General features: G+C 41.7%; 1 protein-coding gene and 1 non-coding gene across 2 annotated transcripts; both read left to right on the top strand.

The window, feature by feature from the left end:
* Positions 1-223: 223 nt before the first annotated feature.
* On the top strand, positions 224-340 carry LOC129468766 (U5 spliceosomal RNA). The gene has a single exon (XR_008652827.1). It is a non-coding gene; the product is annotated as a U5 spliceosomal RNA (small nuclear RNA).
* Positions 341-5,493: 5,153 nt separating this feature from the next.
* On the top strand, positions 5,494-5,811 carry LOC129467554 (large ribosomal subunit protein P1-like). The gene has a single exon (XM_055252057.1). The coding sequence runs from the start codon at positions 5,494-5,496 to the stop codon at positions 5,809-5,811; it is 318 nt and encodes a 105-aa protein (XP_055108032.1).
* Positions 5,812-24,611: the final 18,800 nt, after the last annotated feature.

The raw sequence follows: 24,611 nt of genomic DNA, 5'->3' as shown, positions 1-24,611 counted from the left end.
AGTATTTAAGTTTTGGGGAAGACAAAAGTTATATATGGATTTTCAACCTCATTGGAGGGTCGACACCTCTGACCCCCATGCTGTTCAAGTGTCAACTGTACTCTATATTTTAATTGGGATAATGGTTACAGATGTGTATGTATTTGTCAAAAGTGACCAAATTGTTCACTTAAAATATATGCATTTTATTGTTTGCAAATTATACTGTAATAAAAGTCAAACAACGCTCTAGTTTCTCTTCAGATCATATAAATCTTTTGCCTTTTACTAAAGATTCCCATGGAGAGGAACACCTCAGAGTTTTTAAACTAATTTTTTGAGGTCTTGCTTTAGCAGGGCTAACCATTAAAAAAAAAAGGTCAAACACATTTTTGAAAGAAGCAAGTTAAAATTGAAGTTAAAAACTGAATATGTGGGCTGGGCGCAGTGGCTCACACCTGTAATCCCAGCACTTTGGGAGGCCAAGGAGGGCAGATCACTTGAGGTTAGGATTTCGAGACCAACCTGGCCAACATGCTGAAACCCCTTCTCTACTAAAAATACAAAAATTATCTGGGCATGGTGGCTCACACTTGCAATCCCAGCTACTCTGGAGGCTGAGGCATGTGAATCTCTTGAACCTGGGAGGCGGAGGTTGCAGTGAGCCAGTACCGTGCCACTGCACACCAGCCTGGGCGACAGAGTGACTCTGTCTCAAAAAAAAAAAAAAAAAAAAGAAAAGAAAAAGAAAAGAAATCAACCAGGCATAGTCCCAGCTACCAGGGAGGTTGAGGCAAGAGAATTGCTTGAACCCAGGAGACGAAGGTTGCAGTGAGCTGAGACTCCGTCTCAAAACACACACACACACACACACACACACACACACACACCCTGAATAGGTGGGTTTAAATGAAGATTAAATCCAAGAGGGAAAATAGATAAGTTGGAATATCAAGAAATGATCTAGAGTGCAGCACAGAAACAAAGAAAGAAAGGCTAAAAGATGTGAAAAAGACGGTGAGAAGGACTAAAACATGCTCAGACTGGAGTTCGGTTAGGAAAGGGGAGAGAAAATGCCCTAACTGACACCACAGCAGCAGAGACGCATCCTCACTGGGCCTCGCCCAAATTGCAAATTCATGAGCAAAACAGATCATTGTTGTTTCAGGCCACTAAGTTTAGGTAGTTTTTTATGAAGCAGTAGATAACTGGAATAAGTTGTGATACCAGGAGTGTGATGTTGCTGTATGAAGAAACAAACACAAACACACACACACAAAAAAACAAAAAACAAAAAACAAAAAAACCTAAAAATGTGACATTGGCTTTGGGACCAGAGCGTGAGTGGAAGCCAAAAGGGCTTGCAGTGAGGACATAAAGAAATGCAGGAGAGGCTTATTAGAATCTAGAAAAAAGACTCTTGGGTCCAGTAACATAAGTTTAACAACATTATCACCTGTAGTAACATATAAATAGAAAATATACCATGAGTTTGGTTTAATTCTGCACATTGTACTCATAAATCGTAATACTACTCTGCACCCCATAAGTATATACAATTATAAACTGACAATTTACATTTTTTTAAAAAAATTAGAACTAAGTAAAATGGTATGAATAAAAAAATAAAATAAGATATACCTATTTACCTAATCAACTGATCATCTAGCTAAGAAAATTTCCAGGCAGAGTGCTACTGCCTGGTTTCTCCAAGTAGTCTATAAAAAAATGGGAGAGCAGAGAGATAAAGTAATGAATAACTTTTAAATATAAAAAAGCTACTCAAGTGAATTAAAACATCCATGCAAAAACCTGCACATGCATGTTTATAGCAGCTTTATTCATAATTGCCAAAACTTGAAAGCAACTGAGATGTCCTTTAAAAGGTAAATGGATAAATAAACCAGTACATAGGGACAATAGCTATTATTCAACAATAAAAAGAAATAAGCCATCAAGCCATGAAAAGATATGATGGAATCTTAAATGCATATTGCTAATTGAAAGAAGCAAACTTGAAAAGGCTACATACTATATGATTCCAACTATATGTCATTCTGGAAAAGGCAAAACTGTGGAGACAGTAAAAAGATGAACGGTTGCCAGGGGTTTGGGAGGAGGAAGAGATGAATAGGTGAGCACAGGGGAGTCTTAGGGCCGTGAAACTATTCTCTGGTACTATAATAGTGAATGGATGCTATTCTACACTTAAAACCCAGAGAACGTATAACACAAAGAGTGAACCCTAAAGTAAAACGTGAGATTTGGTTGATAATGTGTCAATGTTGGTTCATTAACTGTAGCAAATGCACCACACTGATTGGGATGTTGATGGTGGGAAGGTTGTGTATATGTGGTCAGGGAGGAGTATGTGGGAACTCTCTGTATTTTCCATTTAATTTTGCTCTGAATCCAAAACTGCTCTAAAAAAATAAAGTCTAGTTTAAAAAAAATCGGAGGCAGGACTTATCATGTTTGGAAATAAAAATGTTTCTCATTCCAACCTCTCTATTATAAATGATATAAATTATTCTCTAATTAAGAATGGCTTTCATAAGGCCGGGCGCGGTGGCTCACGCTTGTAATCCCAGCACTTTGGGAGGCCGAGGCGGGTGGATCACGAGATTAAGAGATCAAGACCATGGTGAAACCCTGTCTCTACTAAAAAAATACAAAAAATTAGCCGGGCGTGGTGGCGGGCGCCTGTAGTCCCAGCTACTCAGACAGGCTGAGGCAGGAGAATGGCGTGAACCCGGGAGGTGGAGCTTGCAGTGAGCCGAGATTGCGCCACTGCACTCTAGCCTGGGCGACAGAGCAAGACTCCGTCTCAAAAAAAAAAAAAAAAAAAAAAAAAGAATGGCTTTCAGGCAAAGAGCAAATTCAGAGCACTGTCACAAGAATATGGTGTAAAGATGAAACAAGGATTTGACTCTAAAACCTTTGTTAAAACCTCAGTTAGATTTAAGGTGATGCACCATAGACCCTTTAAAACACACCAAAGGCCCTTTTAAGGGTCTTCATACTGTGCCTCACTGGCCTTCTCTGTTAAACAACTGGGCTTCTGAAAATTTCACAAGGAGCTCAAAGTAGAGATGATCTCGACGAAATCTGTGGGCATGGCTTTTGTCTAATGGAGTGAATTTATAAATTGATTCATAAGAAGTCCACAAAGTTTTAAAGGAATTTCATCAGTTTGGACTAAAAGAGACAGCGAGAGTACAAAATACAAAGAAATCTTTGAACTTCTGAACTGCTATTCTTAGAAAACAGGCAGAGAAAACCACTCAACATCAACATCTGTTTGCCGGCCCTGGGCCATCCTAGCCATTCTTTCCTGAGCTGCCTCTGTGCCTCTGAGGCATGCTGTCCCCTCAGACACCTATCCAGACTGCAGACTTGTTCGGATGACAAAATAGATGGTGCTATTGTTTTCAGCCACTAAGTTTGGGGGCAGTTTGTTATGCAGTAATAGAGAACTGATATTGGGGCCAGGTGTGGTGGCTCACGCCTTTAATCCTAACACTTTGGGAGCCCAGAGTGGACGGAGCACACAAGGTCAGGAGTTCAATGGAGACCATCCTGGCCAACATGGCAAAACCCCGTCTCTACTGAAAATGAAAAATTAGCCAGGTGTGGTGGCGGATGCCTGTAATCCTATCTACTCGGGAGCCTGAGGCAAGAGAATCGCTTGAAGCCGGGAGGCAGGGTTTGAAGTGAGCTGAGATCATGCCACTGCACTCCAGCCTGGGTCACAGAGAGAGACTCCATCTCAAAAAATAAATAAATAAAAAGAAAACACATATTGGTTTTCCAGAATTGATGAAAGATATCAATCCAGAAGATTCCAGAAGCCCAATGAATCCCAAGCAGGAAAACTAAATGAAATAAATAACAAAATATATGATAATTAAACTAGAGAACATCAAAGAAAAAGAGATCTTAAGATACAATCAGGAAAAATTGTTAACAATGGCTAAACCTTGGGATAAGTGTCATCATGTTCACTGTTCTGTTAACTTTTTTTAGTGTTTGAAAATATTCATACATACATACAGCCAAAATGTTGTGGTAGGTGAACCAAAAAGAAAAGAGATGACTTCGCAAGAGAGAAAATGAAATTGGCACCTGACCTCACAACAGTAACAACGAAAGCCAAAGGGCAGAGGAATAAAATTGTGCTAAGATAAAGAATTAATGTGTTAAGAAGATTACATAAATAAAAATGAAATGGGTGAATGTCTTTATAGCTTCTGGGTAGGGAAAGATTTCTCAATGAGATTTAAAAAGCATTATCTGTAATGAAAAAATGATAAATATGAAAATATTAAAACACTTCAGTTCAAAAGGCATCATTAATAGGAAAATCCCCTGCCTGGGTGGCATGTCTCCACAAAAAATACAAAAAAATTAGCTGGTCCTGGTGGCTATAGTTCCCAACTACCCTGAGGCTGAGGTGGGAGGATCACAGGAGCCCAAAGAGGTTGAGGCTGCAGTGAGCCATGATCATGCTGCTACATTCCAGCCTGGGCAACAGAGTGAGATTGTGTCAAAAAAAAAATAAAAAGGAAAATATAAGCCAAGAGATGAGAGAAGATTGCAGTATATATCACCAACAAAGGGCTTTTATCCAAAATATTAAAAAAAGAGAACTTCATATCAATGAGATAGACAACTTAGTGTATTAGTCCATTGTCATACTGCTATAAGGAACTGCCCAAGACTGGGTAATTTATAAAAGAAAGAGGTTTAATTGACTCACAGTTCAGCATGGCTGGGGAGGCCTCAGGAAACTTACAATCATGACAGAAGGCGAAGGGGAAGCAAGGCACCTTGTTCGCAAGGGGGCAGGAAGGAGAAGTGCCAAGCAAAGGGGGAAGCCCCTTATAAAAACATCAGATCTTCTGAAAACTTACTATCATGAGAGCAGCATGGGGGAAACTTCCACCATGATTCAGTTACCTCCACCTGGTCTCTCCCTTGACATGTGGGCATTATGGGGATTATAATTCAAAATGAGATTGGGTGAGGACACAAAGCCTAACCATATCACATAGTTAAAAAAAAAAAATAGGCAAAGACCATAACAGATATTACATAGAAAGAAAAACACACATGTAGAGATTTTCAATCTCATTCATCATCAAGATTTTGCGACGATTCCAATTTAATGTTTTCCCATTAAATTGGAAAAAAAAGAAAGTCTGACAAGAACAAGTATTAGAGAGGGCATGTGGCAAGAAGAACACTCACACACTGCTGGTGGGAATGTAAAGACATACAACACTTTGGAAAACAGTGTGGCATTACCAATGACAGCTGAAAACACATATTTTATGTAAGACCCTGCAAATCATTCCTGGATGTATACTCTAAAAATAATTCTTGCCTTTCCTTAGCTGCCATCAAGGTGCTCAGTCCTTCCAAGGAAGCTAAACCTGTGTTAGGGTGAGGTCCTCACTTCACCCGGCGACTAGCACCATGTCCGGCAGCGCCAGCCCCACACTCGCTCCCGCCATGGCCTCCATCTCCCAGCTTGCCTGCATCTCCTCAGACCTCATTCTGCACAACGACGAGGTGACCGTCACAGAGGATAAGATCAATGCCCTCATTAAAGCAGGCGGTGTAAATGTTGAACCTTTTTGGCCTAGCTTGTTTGCAAAGGCCCTGGCCAGCGTCAACACTGGGAGCCTCATCTGCAATGTAGGAGCTGGTGGACCTGCTCCCGTAGCTGGTGCTGCTCCAGCTGAGGAAGAAAGTGGAAGCAAAGAAAGAAGAATCCGAAGATCTGATGATGACATGGGCTTTGGGTTTTTGACTAAACCTCTTTTATAACATGTTCAATAAAAAGCGGAACTTAAATTTAATTTAATTTAAAAATTAAAAAAATTCTTGCGTATATACACAAGACCCAGTGTAAGAATGTTCATAGGTACATCGCTTGTGATTAAAAATCCAAGAACAACAAAAATATCCATAAACAATGGAATGGATTAAAGATGTCATACATTCATACAATGCACTTCCATGTAACAATGAAAATTAATGAAACCCTGTGAAATGCAATAGAGCAGATGAATTTTAAAAGCATACTGAGTGAAAAAAAAGACTTGAAGTGCACAGATAGTATGATTGCTTTAATCTAATGTTTAGTCAGGCAAAACAAAGCTACATTGTGTATACACACACATACACACACACACACACACACTGGTGGTAGAACTATAAAGAAACAAGGAACTGTTTACCACAAAAAGTAACCATGGATGTGGTTATTTTTAGGCGTTAGGAAAGGGGGTGTGACCAGGGAGAGAGCACCCAGGGGGCTGCTGGGGCCATCCCGATGTAGCTCTTGCCTGGGCGTTGGGCACACAGGTGCACACTGCAAATGTATTGCTTTTGCTCTACATTGATACACTGTGTTCTTCTGCATGTGTTTGTTATAGTCCACATTTTAAACCCAAGTTGAGAAGTGTGTGTGGTTTTCTCAGGGTCAGTGTGCTAGTTCCTCACACATTCAGACAGGGCAGTCTGTCACCAAGACCTTGTGTCACCTGTACTGCGGGGTCTCTCAGCTAATGCCTGTGTTGTTCTGCCCACTCCTCTTTCTTCCCTCCTGCCCAGTGCCCTTCATCTAGGTGTCATCTCTCCTTCTATTGTCTGGAAAGACGATTTGCAAGACCCTAGTTTGGAAGTAATAATAAAAGAAGTAGATATGGTTTCATTTTCTTTGTGTTACTGCTAACCCTCATCTGGAGAGGTTTGGATGCCTGTGTCTAAAAGGAGAAGGCCAGGTAGTGTGAGAGATGGCAAAAAAGGAAAGCTCCAAGATTACTATTTCAAAGTTTTATCTCTTCACATATGTGTCATTTGGATGTCAATCTGGAAGTGACTTATTCAGCCATCAGGAGCTGGGATTTAGCAAAATGACCCCAATCATCAGAATATGAGCAGGACCAAGAGACAACCAGGTGGATACTCAGCCCTCAAATGGGAGGGAAACAGGATCACTCAGCCCTTGGATTGGAGGGAACTAGGATTAAAAAGAGAAATGGCACAGAAAAGGGAAAGAAAAGTCATTTTCTGTTAATTAAAAACAAACTCCTGATATAGTAGCAAAACTGGCTCCTGATGTAGTAGTGAAAACAGAGCCTTCTCAGCAAAAGGATGGAAGTTATAGATTTAAAGTTACCTGTAAAAAATAGGTTAGAAAAGAGGTCCTTCTTATGCCAAAAGCAGCTGATATGGTTTGGCTACATCCCCACCCTAATCTCATCTTGAATTGTAGCTTCCATAATCCCCACGTGTCATGGGAGGGTTCCAGCGGGAGCCAATTTAATCATGGAGGCAGGTTTTTCCCATGCTGTTCTCTTGATAGTGAATAAGTATCATGAGATCTGAGGGTTTTATAAAGGGGAGTTCATCTGCATACGCTCTCTTGCTTGCCACCATGTAAGACGTGACTTTGTTCCTCATTCACCTTCCACCATGATAGTGAGGCCTCCCCAGCCATGTGGAACTGTGAGTCCATTAACCCTCCTTCCTTTATAAATTACCCAGCCTTGGGTAAGTCCTTATAGCAGCATGAGAATGGATTAATATGGTGACATCCTCCTAGATCAAGCAGGCCCAGGACAAGATGAGCATGGAATACCTGGAACAGGGGATGCAGGCCAGGCACCCACAGGAAACCAGAAACATCCTCTCAGGGACAAATATATTCCTTCAACAGACATCCAGTAAATGCTCATGATGTGGCAGGTTCTGTGCTGAGGACACAGTGGGAATCAAATTAGCCACAGACTTTCTGAGGAGTAGTTCCTTTCATGAGCCTTACCTTTGTAAAGGTTTCCAGCAAAATCCAGCTGGGATTATAAAGAATTAACAGGATCAGATTCTAAACTGATCCCATTCAAGAGTATAACTCAGTCATTCTGTCATTTTTATAAAGTACTGAGTTAAAGAGCTCCTTTAAGTGAAGACATACATACCATGAAGCTCACATTTAGAGTCTCTCACTTGTCATGCCTCTTCTAGGGCCCTGGGAACCTCCAAGGAATTTCTGAGTGCAGTGGCACAATCTCGGCTCACTGCAAGCTCCGCCTCCGGGTTCACGCCATTCTCCTGCCTCAGCCTCCCGAGTTGCTGGGACTATAGGCGCCCGCCACCATGCCCGGCTAATTTTTTGTATTTTTAGTAGAGACAGGGTTTCACCATGTTAGCCAGGATGGTCTCGATCTCCTGACCTCGTGATCCACCCGCCTCGGCCTCCCAAAGTGCTGGAATTACAGGCGTGAGCCACCGTGCCCGGCCAAACATTTTCAAAAGAAAGATAATTTAATCCCAATCAGGCAAGACTGTCCCCTTTCTTCCACCTCAACTTCCCTCCATCACATTGTTCTTGTGTTAGACTACCTCTTTTTTCCATTTGAGGTTACATTTGGGTTTACTGAAATATACTATGTGATTTAGAGTCCCCGCTGGATACACTGGGTTATTAAAAGCCATCCTGGTGGAGGCGGGCTGGCGGAACTCTCCCCATCAGCCAGAGTGCCAACTCCCCAAAAGGTGTGGCTGTATTACAGTGTACACACGTGTTCAACATCAGAAGTATGTGGGTAGTGGAGCAGAAGCAAGGTTTGAAATATACAGAGCCAGAAGCTAGCCTGTGGGACCATCTCCCAGTCCACACATGTATAAGATTGTAAGCAGGTTCTCACTGATGCCTAGCCAAAATTTTCCCATCAAGAATATTCTAGCTTGGCGTGATGGCTCATGTCTGTAATCACAGCTACTCAGGAGGCTGAGGCAGGAGAATCACTTGAACCCAGGAGGCAGAGGCAGTGAGCTGAGATGGCGCCATTGCATTCCAGCCTGGGCGACAGAGTGAGACTTCGTCTCAGGAAAAAAAACAAAAACAAAACAACAACAACAAAAAAATAGAATATTCTAAATAATACAGCATAAACAATTACAAACACACCATACCCTTTTTTCATTTTTGATAGAAGTTGCATGAAATAAAATTCGTCAGAATTCCCCTGTTCATAGGACAGAAATCTGGGGTAGTAACACCAATAATCAATATATCTATAATAGTAGAGAAAATAAATTAGAAATTTTCTCAGGTTTGACCACAATCCTAAAAATTTACGTATCTTTCCTAATTGAGTTCTAAAGCTTAAAGAAACTTTTTGGCTGGGCGCGGTGGTTCACGCCTGTAATCCCCGCACTTTGGGAGGCCGAGGCAGGGGGATTACCCGAAGTCAGGAGTTTGAGACCAGCCTGGGCAACATGGCGAAACTCCGTCTCTACTAAAAACACAAAAAATTAGCTGGGTGTGGTGGTGGGTGCCTGTAATCCCAGCTACTCGGGAGGGTGAGGCAGGAGAATCGCTTGAACCCGGGAGGCGGAGGTTACAGTGAGCCTAGATCATGCGACTGCACTCCAGCCTGGGCAACAAAAGTGAAACTCTGTCTCAAAAAAAAAAGAAATTATTCTAAACCTAGAAAAATAAAGGCCAAAGTTTGATCAATTATGTTATAGAAAACAATTATCCAGCCAGTGCGGTGGCTCACACCTGTAATCCCAGCACTTTGGAAGGCCAAGGCAGGTAGATCACGTGAGGCCAGGAGTTCGAGACCAGCCTGGCCAACACGGCAAGACCCCGTCTCTATACAAAAAATTAACTGGGCATGGTGGCGTGCACCTGCAGTCTCAGTTATTTGGGAGGCTGAAGCAGGAGAATCACTTGAACCTGGGAAGCTGAGGTTGCAGTGAGCCGAGATCGTGCCATTGTACTCCAGCCTGGGCAACAGAGTAAGACTGTCTAAAAAAGAGAAAAATAAAACAATTGTCTATTTTCCCATAGAAAATACTGCAAAATCACATGGGATGCAGCAAAAGAATATAAGAAAAGGGTATTATAACAGTTGTAGGATAATTAATTAATAAAAGTATATTATTTTTCTGGATTTTGAAGTGTTTGTTGTGCTTTTCAGATTTTTTAAAGATTTATAATTTGCCGTGATTTCTTTTCTCATTCAGGATAAATCCTCACTTTTGTATGCATTTATTAAATTTGTAATTCTATATTCTTTTTTTAAAGAGGATCTCCCAAACTGCATAAGCTTCAGATGCCACAAAAATGGATCTATCTCTGTCTCCAGATGTTACGATATCTGGGTCAGGTAGACCCCTACACAAGAGCAGGTAAGATTCTAGCCACCAGAAGGATCAGGCAGGTCAAACCGTGCTTGATGGCTAGGGTATTTCTCCCTACACACACTGCGTGTTTAACACAATGAACCTTCCACATGGCCACCTCCCACTTCCCCATACCAGTCACTACAGCAGATTCATTTCTTCCTAGGAGCCTGGAGAGACAATTCACTTCTCTGATTCACCCACGGTGATCGCCTGGTCTGACTGAATCATTTACCTGCTGGAGAATTCTTCACTGGCTCCCTGATGACAACTTTCTACCTCTCTTCCCAGGCAGCAAGGAGACCCCAGTGCTGGAAGGGCAGGTCCAGGGAGACAGTGAATTTGCAAAGAGCACAGTACGCCCACAGGCTTTTGTGGATAAAAACAAAAAGAACCATTCAAGGGTGACAAAAATAAAAACCCAGGCAGAGTAAGCAATGAGGAGTCCATGTGAAGAATAATTCAGGCATAAAGCAACAGGCGTAAAATGCCAAGGGGAACCTGGAGCTCCAGGAGCGGGAGACAGAATTGAAGGTCATTCCCGAGGTCCTTGAACCTGGCCACAGGCATCATTAGCAAAGTGCCCACAGTCTGGGCTGGGAAGCAAGTGAAGATGTTTTAGTAAAGGGAGTTAAGCGGAATCAAACACCGCCAGAATAAAGTCCAGCTTCGTAAGTCTAACATTCAAAGTTCCCAAAATCTGACCTTAATAGTCACCGCCAGCATCACTTCCAACTATGAATATCCCAAGTACACATATCCACATATCCACATCACCCCCAAAATGAGCCATTACTTAGCTTCACCACCCAAACATGCCACACACTTTGCCCTGTCTCAGTTACTCAATCACCATTTACTGAGTGTGTTTGGCCAAAATGATGACCTAGCGCACACTAGGCCCCACGCCAGGTGCCTGACAGGCATTCTTGCAGAAGATTAAGTAGTACCATCCCCATTTTTCTTTTTTCTTTTCTTTTTTTTTTTTTTGAGACGGAGTCTGGCTCTGTCACCCAGGCTGGAGTGCAGTGGCACAATCTCGGCTCACTGCAAGCTCCGCCTCCCGGGTTCACGCCATTCTCCTGCCTCAGCCTCTCCGAGTAGCTGGGACTACAGGCGCCCGCCACCACACCCGGCTAATTTTTTGTATTTTTAGTAGAGACGGGGTTTCACCGTGGTCTCGATCTCCTGACCTCGTGATCCGCCCGCCTCGGCCTCCCAAAGTGCTGGGATTACAAGCGTGAGCCACCGCGCCCGGGCCCATCCCCATTTTTCATGAGGGAAATTGCAGACGGTAGAAATCATATGCCCCTAGTCACAGAGCCTAGAAGGGCAAGAGCCGGGTCTGGAATCCAAGTGCTTCTAACTAACAAAACACTGTGCTGCCTCTCAGCCTCCAGTTGCCCCCCAGGGTTGTCTCAGGACTGGGTGGGGTCCTGTGAGAGAAGTGAGCACAGTGATGTCTTCCAAGAGCTCTGCGGACCAGGAGCAAAAGTCCACCTGCTGCCCAGAGGAACAGATAGTCCAGGCGAGGGAGAGGTGCTCAGTGATGAGTGTTGGGACCGCAGGCTGCTGGGTGAGCTTGGAAGATCTCAAGGGCAGCTGGAAGTTGGGGAGCAAAGTCAACTGTACCACAATATTTGATTTTGTATCAAAAATCCTATCCTTATAGTTCAGGAACCAGGAAGCAACTACTGGCAACTGTCTCAGTGAGCTAAGCACGTGTGTGTCACTGGAATAAGAAACATGTGCAGGTAGGCCGAGCATGGTGGCTCAGGCCTGTAATCCCAGCACTTTGGGAGGCTGAGGTGGGCAAATCACTTGAGGTCAGCCTGGCCAACATGGTGAAACCCCATTTCTACTAAAAATACAAAAATTTGCTGGGTATGGTGGTAGGCACCTGTAAGCCTAGCTACTCAGGAGGCTGAGGCAAAAGAATCGCTTGAACCCAGGAGGCAGAGGTTGCCATGAGTCAAGATCATAGCACTGCACTCTAGCAGGTAAAGGCCTTCGCAGTACTTATAAAACTAAAAAAAAAAAATTTTTGTTTTTTTGAGACAGGGTCTCACTCTATAGCCTAGGCTGCAGTGCAGTGGTGTGATCACAGCTCATTGCAGCATTGACCTCCCAGGCTCAAGTGATCCTCCCATCTCAGCCTCCTGAGTAGGTGGGACCACAAGTGTACGCCACCATACCCGGCTATTTTGATTTTTTTGTAGATGCAGGGGTCTGGCTATCTTGCCTAGGCTGGCCTTGAACTCCTGAGCTCAAGCCATCCTCCCCCCTTGGCCTCCCAAAGTGCTAAGATTACAGGCCTGAGCCACTGCACATGGCCTAGAAACATTTCTTAAAAAGAATGTGACCATGAAAATTGCCTAAGTTTGCACAGTATTTGGTGAGGCCCCAGTGTCAATTCTCATTCATCCAAGGACTTTGTAATCATGTTGATAACAGCTTGATAATCCCCGTGGGACCAATACAATGTTCAACTTACAGTTGAAAACTGTTCTCACATCTCTTCTCTCACCTATACTTCCACATCAACTCTGTGGTATATGAAAGGAGCCAGTGTCAGACCATGCCACAGACGCAGAGCAGGCCCAGAGAGCGGAATACCTTCCCCAAGGTGACACCACCAGCTTATTTCCCCAGCCTTTTACCAAGTACCTATGAATTATGGTTGACACTTTCCATACATCATTTGATTAAATCCTCACAACATCCTGGGAAGTAGAAATTGCTCTCATTTTAGAATAGTATTTGATTCTAAAATGTATATGGAAGAGCAAAAGGCCAATATCCCAGACAATACTGAAGATGATGAACAAAGCAGTGGACTTGTCAGATCTTATCAAATAGCAAGAATTGTCATAAAGCCACGATAATGAAGCCAATCTAGCACTTGTGCAGGGAAACTCAGATTGACTATCAAGCAGACAATAAGATCAGACTAGGGAGGCCAGGAGAAGACTCAAACACATATACGGAGCTGGATTTGTGACAGAGCAGGCATTGCAAATCAGAGGGGAAAGGAAGCAATTTTCCATAAGTGGTGTTCACACAATTGGTTATTTATATGGCAAATATGGCATTGGACCCCCTACCTCACACCATACACAAAAATTAATTCCAAGTGAATTAAAGATATAAAGTGACAAAACTATAAGATTTAGAATGAAGTACAGGAGAATATATTTTTTATCTTAAGAAAGGCAGCTTTCTTGAATAAGTCTCATAATGTACAAATTACCAAACATACAAGTCATAAAGAAAAGTTAAATACATTTGACTACCTTAAAATGTAAAAATCCTGTTTGATGTATACTATAAAGAGAAAGCAGCTGGCTCACACTTGTAATCCCAGCACTTTGGGAGGCCGAGGCAGGCAGATCACGAGGTCAGGAGATCGAGACCACGGTGAAACCCCTGTCTCTACTAAAAATACAAAAAAAATTAGCCGGGCGAGGTGGCAGGTGCCTGTAGTCCCAGCTACTCGAAGAGGTTGAGGCAAGAGAATGGCGTGAACCTGGGAGGCGGAGCTTGCAGTGAGCCGAGATCGCGCCATTGCACTCCAGCCTGGGTGACAGAGCGAGACTCCGTCTCAAAAAAAAAAAAAAAAAAAAAGAGAAAGCACTGATTATTATCCACATAATAAAATCAACTCCATAAGTAATTTAGTAAGACTTCAAGAGACACTTTACCTAACAAGGATCTTCCATGACAAAAAAAACAAGCAACCTACAGAATGGGAGAAAATTTTTGCAATCTACCTATCTGACAAAGGGCTAATATTTAGAATCAACAAAGAACTTAAACAAATTTACAAGAAAAAAACAAACAACCCCATCAAAAAGTGGACAAAGGATATGAACAGACATTTCTCAAAAGAAGACATTTATGCAGCCAACAGACACATGAAAAAAATGCTCATCATCACTGGTCATCAGAGAAATGCAAATCAAAACCACAATGAGATACCATCTCACAGCAGTTAGAATGGTGATCATTAAAAAGTTAGGAAACAACAGATGCTGGAGAGGATGTGGAGAAATAGGAACACTTTTACACTGTTGGTGGGACTGTAAATTAGTTCAACTATTGTGGAAAACAGAGTGGTGATTCCTCAAGGATCTAGAACTAGAAATACCGTTTGACCCAGCCATCCCATTACTGGGTATATACCCAAAGGATTATAAATCATGCTACTATAAAGACACATGAACACGTACGTTTATTGCAGCACTATTCACAGTAGCAAAAACTTGGAACCAACTCAAAGGTCCATCAATGATAGACTGGATTAAGAAAATGTGGCACATATACACCATGGAATACTATGCAGTCATAAAAAAGGATGAGTTCATGTCCTTTGCAGGGACATGGATGAAGGTGGAAACCACCATTCTCAGCAAACTATCGCAAGGACAGAAAACCAAATACCACATGTTCTCACTCACAGATGGGAATTGAAGAATGAGAACACTTGGACACAGGGTGGGGAACACCATACACCAGAGCCTGTCGGTGGGTGGGAGGTTGGGGGAGGGATAGCTTTAGGAGAAATACCTAATGTAAATGATGAGTTGACGGTTGAAGCAAACCAACATGGCACATGCATACCTATGTAACAAATCTACACGTTGTGCATGTGTACCCTAGAACTTGAAGTATAATAAAAACAAAACAAACAAACAAAAAAACAGAGCACCTTTTATGATCAATAAATGCATAAAAAGCTGTTTAATTTTCTTACTAATTAGGAAAATGCAATTTAAAATTATAATGAGTTTGTCTCTGGTTTACTGATTTAAAAATTTAAAAATAATTTTAAAAATTATAATAAAACAATTATAAAACAATTTATTTTAATTATAATCAAAATAAAACAAAAAGATACCATTTTATACTGACCAGGGTGGCAAAAATTGAAAAGTCTGAAAACATCAAATGTTGGACAGGTTGGAGCAGCCAGAATATTTACACATAGGACCAAGAATTGGTATAAGTACTTTGGAAAATAATTTGGCATCATCTAATAAATATCGACATGGATTCCAACAGACCTGCTCCTTAGAGAACACCCTAGAAAAACTCTTAACTGTGCATGAAGAGATAGTTAAGGGTGTTCCAGGCAGCACTGTTTGTAACAGCAAAACTGGAAACAATCAAAAGTCCACTAACGATAGATAATTAAATGTATGATATACTGGTCTAACAGAACAGCATATAGAAGTAAAAATGGGCTGGGCACAGGCCTATAATCCCAGCACTTTGGGAGGCCAAGACGGGAGGATCACCTGAGGTCAGGAGTTTGAAGGAGTTCGAGACTAGCCTGGCCAACATAGTGAAACCCTGTCTCTACTAAAAACACAGAAATTAGCCGGGCATGGCCTGTAATCCCAGCTACTCGGGAGGCTGAGGCAGGAGAATAGCTTGAATCCTGGGGGCTGAGGTGGCAGTGAGCCGAGATAGAGCCATTGCACTCCAGCCTGGGTGATGAGCGAAACTCTGTCTCAAAAAAGTAAATAAATAAATAAAGTAAAATTGAATGACTTACAGCTGTTCTTGGATAAGTCTCAAAAACTTTACATTGAAGAAATGAATGAAATCACAGAGAAATACATGAAGTGTGATTCTATTTACTTGAAGTTCAAATTAGTGGAAATCCAAGCAAGGTATTGTTTAAGGACACAAACACATGTGGTAAAATTCTAAATAAAAGCAAGGGAAAAATTAAAGCAAAATTCAGGGTAGTAGAAAACTCTGAGGTGGGAAGAAAGGAGACAGGGTAAGCGGATGGGCACAAAAGGACTTGAAAAATAGTGACACAGTTGTGAAATGAACAACGCTATATACTGCAGCATTATCTGTTACAGCAAAAGAAAAGAAATAACGTAAAAGTTCATCAATCAGGGAGTGGTTAAATAAATTATACCCTGTTCCTAAAATGAAGGCGTGCATAGTCATAAAAAAGAATGAAGGAGCTCTTATGAACAAATATGGAAAATATCTGATACATTTAGTAGAAAAAAGAAAGGTTCTGAGCAGTATTTATAATATACTACCATTTGGGTAAGGAGAGTAGGAAAAAAATGTAGGTTTATATACATACAATATCTTGGATGGAACGTGCAAGAACCAGAGAACATCAGTTGCCTCTGGGAAGGGAACTGGGTAGGTAAAAATTTGCACTTTTGGTCATGTAAACTAAGTACCTAATTCTAAACTTAAAGATTGTGTTAAATAATTCAGGTAAGATTGGGCGCGTTGGCTCACGCCTGTAATCCCAGCACTTTGGGAGACCGAGGCAGGTGGATCACGTGAGGCTGGGAGTTCAAGACCAGCTTGACCAACATGGAGAAACCTCATCTCTACTAAAAATACAAAATTAGCCAGGCGTGGTGGCACATGCCTGTAATCCCAGCTACTCGGGAGGCTGAGGCAGGAGAATCACTTGAACCCAGGAGGCAGAGGTTGCAGTGAGCCAAGATCGCGCCATTGTACTACAGACTGGGCAACAAGGGCAAAACTCTATCTCAAAAAAAATAAAAATAAAAATTCATGTCAAATTCTAGAACACTCCAGCAAGTAAAAAAAATAAAAGTCTGGACAAGATGAGAGAAGACTGGCAAAATATGTTGTTGAAGCTAGGTTATAGGTATGTTGAAGTTATGTAAAGAAACCTGCAAAGTTCTGGCCTAAGACTCAGGGTACGCACATGTGTTTAAATCCTCTTCACCTCAAGACCTCACGAAATTAACAGAGGATACGGTTTAAAGTTATATTCACAACATAGCTTGCCGTTTAAAATTACAACAATAACAACAAACAGAATCAACCTATAGAGATGGTTCAAAAAATTATAGTGCAGCCACATGAAATAAAATTATGCGGCCAGAGCCCAGGCTCCAAGCTCCATCGTCCTTCAAAGGGATTTGTTACATTTGGGGGACAAGGGTTTGGGAAAGTATTTCCATTCCACCCCTCTCCATTTGCAAATGGTGGCGGGTAAGGTAATGGGCAGGTCCTACCTGTCCTAGGTTAAGAGCAAGGTCTCTTTCCCCAGGTTTTAGTTGACTAAACTCAGAAGGCAGAGAAAGTGTTCACACCCTGGAAGAGGAGTCATGTGTCAAAATTGAAATAGATCACTATTTTTAATACCAAAATGCTTGAAACAATCCATATATCCATCAATAGGGAGCCAGTTGAATGAACTGTGGTATATCCACATAGCAGAGTATTACACAGCTGCAAAATAAGAACTATCTCTATAACTTAAAATAGACACATCTCTGAAATACATTATTAAGTGAAAAAGCAAAATGGAGGGAATCATGTGACACTATTATTTATTGGGGAATAGGGTAGATTGAATATATATACCAATTTGCTTATATGTAGTTTTCTAAATGAAAGAAATAACCAAAAACTGGCTGAGCGCAGTGGCTCATGCCTGAAATCCCAGCACTTTGGGAAGCTGAGGCCGACAGATCACCTGAGGTCAAGAGTTCGAGACCAGCCTGGCCAACATGGTGAAACTCCGTTCTACTAAAAATACAAAAAATTAGCCAGGCCTGGTGGCACGCGCCTGTAGTCCTGGCTACTTGGTGGTGGGGGGTGGCGAGGAGGGTGGAGGGAGGTGGAGGGAGGGGTCCTGAGAAAGGAGAATCTGTTGAACCCGGGAGACCCTTGGGCCAAGATCGTGCCACTGTGCTGTAGCCTTGGCAGCAGAGTGAGACTCCATCTCAAAAAAAAAAAAGAGAAAAGAAAAAAAAAGAAATACCCAAAAACTAATGAAAAGTGTAACCTATAGGGGAAGGAGAAAGCATGGAGAAGACACAGAAAGCAGACATCTCTGAATATATACCATGTTTAGTATAGTCTGTTTTGGAACCCTGTAATTATTTTACATAAATAAATTAAACTAAATTAAACGTAGCTTAAAATTTTTTAAAGCAATCTCAAAATTGGAATAAAAGTGAAACAAGTGGATCTAATTGCTGGTGGCAAAACCCACAGAGAGGAATTCTTTCCAGGGATTTCAAACCACAGTAATTTGATTGCATATCCCCAGTGGGAGATCCCTTGAGAACAAAAGGAAACTGCAAGCAATCTTAGCTTCTTTTCAGTAATTGTACATTTGTGGTAATTGTTGGCATTGTTTTTGGAGACTGCAAATAAATAATTTGAGTGAAGTTAATAGAAGTCAAGGTTTTCGGCATCAGTGAAAAAAGATACGTAAGTGTAAGATCAATGAAATTAAATAGAAGGCCCTATAGTCTTACATTTAAAACAGAACTATCAGTTTGAACTCATGATGTGTTTTAGAATAAGAGGAGGAGAAGGAAGAGGAAGAAGAAGAATGAAGTGAAGAAGAAAAAGAAGGAGAAACCCATATATCCTAGTTCTGTCTGCCAAAAAGGCTTAGAAACTATGAAACAATAGGTGGGAGAATTGCTTGAGCCCAAGCTCAGTAGCAGCGGGTACCCTTGTGGTCTAGATTACGGTCATTAAATATCACTTATCTCTAAAAGAAACTAAGGTTCCCAAAGGAGCCCATTTCTTAAAAAAAAAAAAAAAAAAAAAAATTCCGTCCACTTTGAGGACAGAAAGTGCACAAGGGAGAAATCATATAGAAAATGTATTATTTGAAACATACCCCAAATTAAGGAAGCTATTAATGAGATCATTTTTGAAGTACTTAGGAAATAACCTGAAGAGGTTCCATGGCCAAGGATAGGACAGCTTGAACATCAAAAGAACAATAAAACCAGATTTAATGAAAACACACCAAATGCACTTAAATCCACAAGTTCACAATGATTCTAAATAAATTAAAAAGCACAGAAACAAAAATAATGGATTACTTTGGAGGAATCGAATTAACATACACACTGTTTTGAACACTGACAGATGCAGAGTTAAAAGACAACACTTAACCTGCATTTCCCATGCATCTTGGGGTAACCAAATAGCTGATGATGAGGTGTTTCTCTCTATAGAAGTATTCCGGTTAATAAATAAAGAAGGACTAATTGAATATAACCATTTTGCGAGCCTTGATGAAATAAAAGATCTAGGTAATGACTATCAAAAATTGCAAAAAGGAGAGAAAATCAGGTATTACGTACATCCAAATGGAAGTATACATTCCTAAGTATGAAGTATTCTTGTGATAGATAAGTAGGTAATAGGTAGATGACGGATGGATAAATAGATGGATGGATGGATGGATGGATAGATGGAGGGAGGGATGGATGGATGGATGGATGGATGGATGGATGGATGGATGGAAAGTTGGAATTAACCTGAATCTGACCAAGTCTCTAGACTTAACAATCATTGTCCAGAAAGTAGAGATGGACAAACAGATTAGAGGACATTATATGGATGCAATCAGCATGATTTGGTTTGGAAAGCTCCACAGGAGACATACGCTGATGTCTTCAACAAACAAGAAAAATTTTTTTTTTAAATTAAAAGAAGAAAAGGAAGGAGATTTGATAAATTACAAGACTGAAAAGATATGTCAAACAATTGCAATGATAGTTCTTATTTGGGTCGTGATTCATTTAAACAAATTATAATTTTTTAAAAAAAGAAAGAAAATCTTTATAGGCCAATGAAAATTTAAAATTGATTAGGTATTTTATACTCTAAGGGATTACTGTGAAATTTATGATATGATAATGATATTGTGGAGCTTTTTGTTTTATTTTTTGAAGAGTTATTTTCTTCTAGAGAGGAACATGGAAATATTTATTGCTAAAATAAATTCTACATGGAAAACATTTGACACAAAAGGAAAACTAAATACATTGGGAAAAATACAAAAAGCTAATATCTATAATGTTCTTGGGGTTTCTTCAAATTGACTTAAAAAAGAGCAATAACCCAGCTACAGTGGCCAACCATCCTGGTTTACCGGAGCTGAAGAGGTTCCCAGCACATGAGACTTTCAGTATTAAAATTGGGTCAGGCCAGGCACAGTGGCTCACACCTGTAATTTTGGCACTTTGGGAGACTGACAGGATGACAGCTTGAGCCCAGGAGTTAGAGACCAGCCTGAGCAACACGGCAAAACCCCATCTCTACAGAAAATTTAAAAATTAGCCAGATGTGGTGGTACGCACCTGTAGTCCCAGCTACTCATGAGGCTGACGTGGGAGAATTGTTTGAGCCTAAGAGGTCGAGGCTGCAGTGAGGTGTGGTCATAGCCTGGATGACAGAGTGAGATCCTGTTTAAAAAAAAAAAAGAGCAAAGGGCAAAAAACTAAGAGTTGCATATGAAAGGAATACCAATGAATACCATGGAAAAGATGTTCAGTTCCATTCATAAGATGAGATATACAAATTTGGTTTATAAAAAGATAGTGGTTTTCATCTAAAAAATAGGTGGTTTTCACCTAAAAAAGTTTAAAGTCTCAGTATATACTATATTTGTCGAAGCTGCTTCAGGGAAAGAATCCAGCCTTGATGGTGGAAGTATAAATTGATACCACTTCTTCATTTGTAATACAGCTATTAAAGTAAGCTCCTATACTCTTTGAACAATCCAATTTTTAGAAATTCATCCTACAGGACAAAGATATAAGTACCGGGATCTTCATTTATGGTATAATTAATGACAAAAGACTAAAAATGACCTTATCTTCAGGAAGAGAGGACAGCTTGAATAAATTATGTGGCCAGGTGTGGTGACTTATTCCTATAATTCCAGCATTTTGGGAGGCTGAGGCAGGCAGAGGATTTTGACACCAGCCTGGCCAACATAGCAAAACCCTGTCTTTACTAAAAATACAAAAAAAAAAAAAAAAAAAAAAAAAGATGGCTGGACATGGTGGTATGTGCCTGTAGTCCCAGCTACTGGGGATGCTAAGGCAGGAGAATGACTTGAACCTGGAAGGCAGAGGTTGCCGTGAGCCAAGATCATGCCACTGCATTACAGCCTGGGTGACAGAGTGAGACTCTGTCTCAAAAATAATGATAATAATAATAAATAAATAATGTAATGCACATAGGAAGACTACAATTACCCACTGGAAATGTGGGTCTGTAAGTTCTAGTATGACGCTATCGCCAGCAATCACAGAGCAGAACAGTGTGTAGTGTGCCAATAAAGGCAGTATGCCCATATGCATACATCAGGGCTTGGCAAACTTTGCCTGTAAAGGACTAGATATGGTAGACTTTGTGTGTCATCCAATCTCTGTCACAGTTGAACATGAGTGGAAATGATATGGGTCATTCCTGGGCCAATGGGGTTAAGAGGCAGGTGCCCCACCTTACTCTCATTCTCTTTCCACTGGCTTGATGCCCATGTGTAGATGAAGGGACCTGATTAAAGATGCAGAGCCACAAGACAGAAAGAGCATGCGTCTTGAACTAGAGCTTGGAAGGGAGTCATGAGGAATTTCCATTTTGTACTTTACATGGGCATATCCATTTTGGCCTTTACATGAATGAGAAAGAGAAAAAAAAAAATCAGGCCAGGCACAGTGGTTCACACCTGTAATCCCAGTACTTTGGGCGGCTGAGGCAGGAGGATTGGTGAGGCCAGGATTTCGAGACCACCTTGGGCAACATAGCAAGACCCTGTCTCTACAAAATATAAAAAAATTAGCTGAGTGTGGTTGTGCACACATATAGTCCTAGTCGCCCCGGAGGCCGAGGCAGGAAGATAGTTTGATCTTAGGAGTTCTAGCCTGGGTGACAGAGCAAGACCCTGTCTCTAAAAGAAAAATCACACTTTATTTGAGCCACTGTACTTTTTTGGTTTATTTGTTAATAACCGAATTATGACCAAATCAATAGTAGTTGGCTTTGCCCAACGTAGTATGCACATAGCTTTCAATAGAGACATATTCATAACCTTGACCCTAAAAGAAGAGAGTGAGCTTTCCCTGATGAGTTCCTTTATCAGCCAAAATCAGATGATGTGCCCAGGGTGTGATGATTCAGGATCAACATTTTCTTCCACCTGCTCATTTACTTTCCAGCTAACATGGGAGGCCGGCGGGGCCCCTATTATTGTTCCCGTTCAGCAATGCAAAACTGAAGCTCAAATAGGTGAAACGACTTGTCTTCACTCCTCTTGCTTGACCAGAGACGATATAGTGTCCACTAGGATATTTTAGGATGCTTATCTTTGAGAGTGGTGGGGACAGAGTTGGCCTAATCTAGAAGCCTCCATCATCAGTGAGCACGTGCTGGAGACCATGCCTGTTGAGAACGTGAGGCTGGCTCTCTGGAGGAAACTTCATCAGGATTTGATTTGGGGATTGACCTAAAATGGCTGCAGTACCAACAGGCACAGAAACCACTTGGGAGACAGCAGGGTGTCTGTGGGAAGAAATCACAGAAGCCTCTCAGAGCAAAGCGTCTGTTTTCATACCAGCTGCAAAGTGCAAAATGATATTAAATTGTCAGCATCTTTCCCCTGGTCTAAAGAATCTGAAATCCTATCCCAATCCGTCTGTCGTCAGATCTGCTGTGGGGCTAGGGGCCAGAACACAGAACGTTACGTGCCTAGAGCACCACCATTTCTCAGCTCTGGGGGCCGGGGCGAGGCTTCCTTGCGGTGCTCTGAATCTCAGTTTTCTCATGTGTAAAGTGGAGAGACTTCAGAGCTGGGAGGTTTGTGATGAGGATTAAAAATATGATGTGTCAAAAAGCTCTGTAAGCTGTGAAAGTCTCAACTAATGTTATCTCATTAAGTGAGATAATGGATGTAAAATATCCACCTGTTATGTAAGTAGGCGGTCAACCTAAAATAGCTTTCACTTGCTGTCTGCATTATAACTACTGTGATGATTGCTTTTACCAAGCCCACCCCATGATGAGAAATCTTAGAGGGTATTAGTGTCCCCTTTTCATCCTATGTTATTATTTATTACATCTTTGTGGCCAATTGTATTTTGCAAAAATGGCCAAAGCAATATTTTCAGTCTCACATGGTTGTCCAGAAACTTGCTACCCCCTATCAAAAGTTAGAATCTGGCCGGGCGTGGTGGCTCATGCCTGTAATCGCAGCACTTTGGGAGGCCGAGAAGGGTGGATCGCCTGAGATCAGGAATTCAAGACCAGCCTGGCCAACATGGTAAAACCCCATCTCTACTAAAAATACAAAAATGAGCCAGGCGTGGTGGCGCATGCCTGTAATCCCAGCTACTTGGGAGGCTGAGGCAGGAGAATTGCTTGAATCCAGGAGATGGAGGTTGCAGTGAGCTGAGATGGCAACATTGCACTCCGGCCTGGGCGTCAAGGATAAAATTCCACCTCAAAAAAAAAAAAAAAGAGAGAGAAACAGAATTTATTTTCCCTCCCCTTGAACATAGGTGGGACATTGTGACAGCCTGTGGAATAGAGTGTGGTGGATGTGATGTTCATGATTCCTGAAGCTAGTTCATAAAAGACAATATAGTGTCCACTAGGATATGTTAGGAGCTTATCTTTGAAATCAGCCACCATGCTGTGAGGGAGCCCAAACTAGCTCACACGCAGAATCCCACAGGGAGGAACGAAGACCCCCAGCCAACAGCCAGCATCAACCACCAGACATGTAAGGGAACAAACTCTAGGTGATCCCAGGCCGTGTACTTTAGTTTCCTCCCAGTTGAGCCATCACTGGAGCACAGCCTTCCGCTCAGCTTGCTAAGGAGGACGCAGATTACAGTCTCTTCCCTCTGTGTCCTGCCTGAATTTCCAATCCACAAAATCAGCACACAAACGGTTGCTTTACACACTCACTAAGTTTTGGGGTAATATTTGATGCAGTCATAGAAATTGGAACACTCCCCCACTGAGCCACAGACTTCTTGAGGAGAGAGACTTTATTTTTTTCCTCCTTAGCAAGCTGAGCCCAGGAGCCCTCAGGGTCTGGGGGTGACCAGTCTTCCTTAAGGACATTCCACATCCCGTTCTATCATGTTAGAGTGCCTCTGTGCTCTGGGAGGCCTGGACTTCTGAGATGTGCAATGTTTGTAATTCATTGATTCTGTCAACAAATATTTATTGAATATTGGGGACAAAATGCTAGGACCAAGATAAGAACAAGCCAGATGTGGTGACTGCCCCAGGGGCTTACAGTCTAGATGGAGGTGTGGGGAGATTACAAAATGAATCCAAATTGTGATGCGTACTGTTACAGGCGGAACACAGGAGCCCTATTTGGGTAGAGTGGCTGGCAAAGGCCTCTTCGAGAGAGCAACACTGACGCTGAGCGATGAGCGAGCATCGGGCAGGGTGGGGACAGGCGTGAAGAACACTCCAGGTGGATGGGACAATGACCCCAAAGGCTGTGAGGAGAAGGAACTTGGAATGTTTGGGGAAAATGAAAGAAGGCAGGTGTGGGCCGGGCGAGATGGATCACACCTGTAATCCCAGCACTTTGGGAGGCCGAGGCAGGTGGATCACCTGAGGTCAGGATT

This window comes from Symphalangus syndactylus, chromosome 18 (genome assembly GCF_028878055.3).
Source record: "Symphalangus syndactylus isolate Jambi chromosome 18, NHGRI_mSymSyn1-v2.1_pri, whole genome shotgun sequence".
NCBI classification, from domain to species: domain Eukaryota; kingdom Metazoa; phylum Chordata; class Mammalia; order Primates; family Hylobatidae; genus Symphalangus; species Symphalangus syndactylus.
This window is presented reverse-complemented; position numbering and strand designations above follow the sequence as displayed.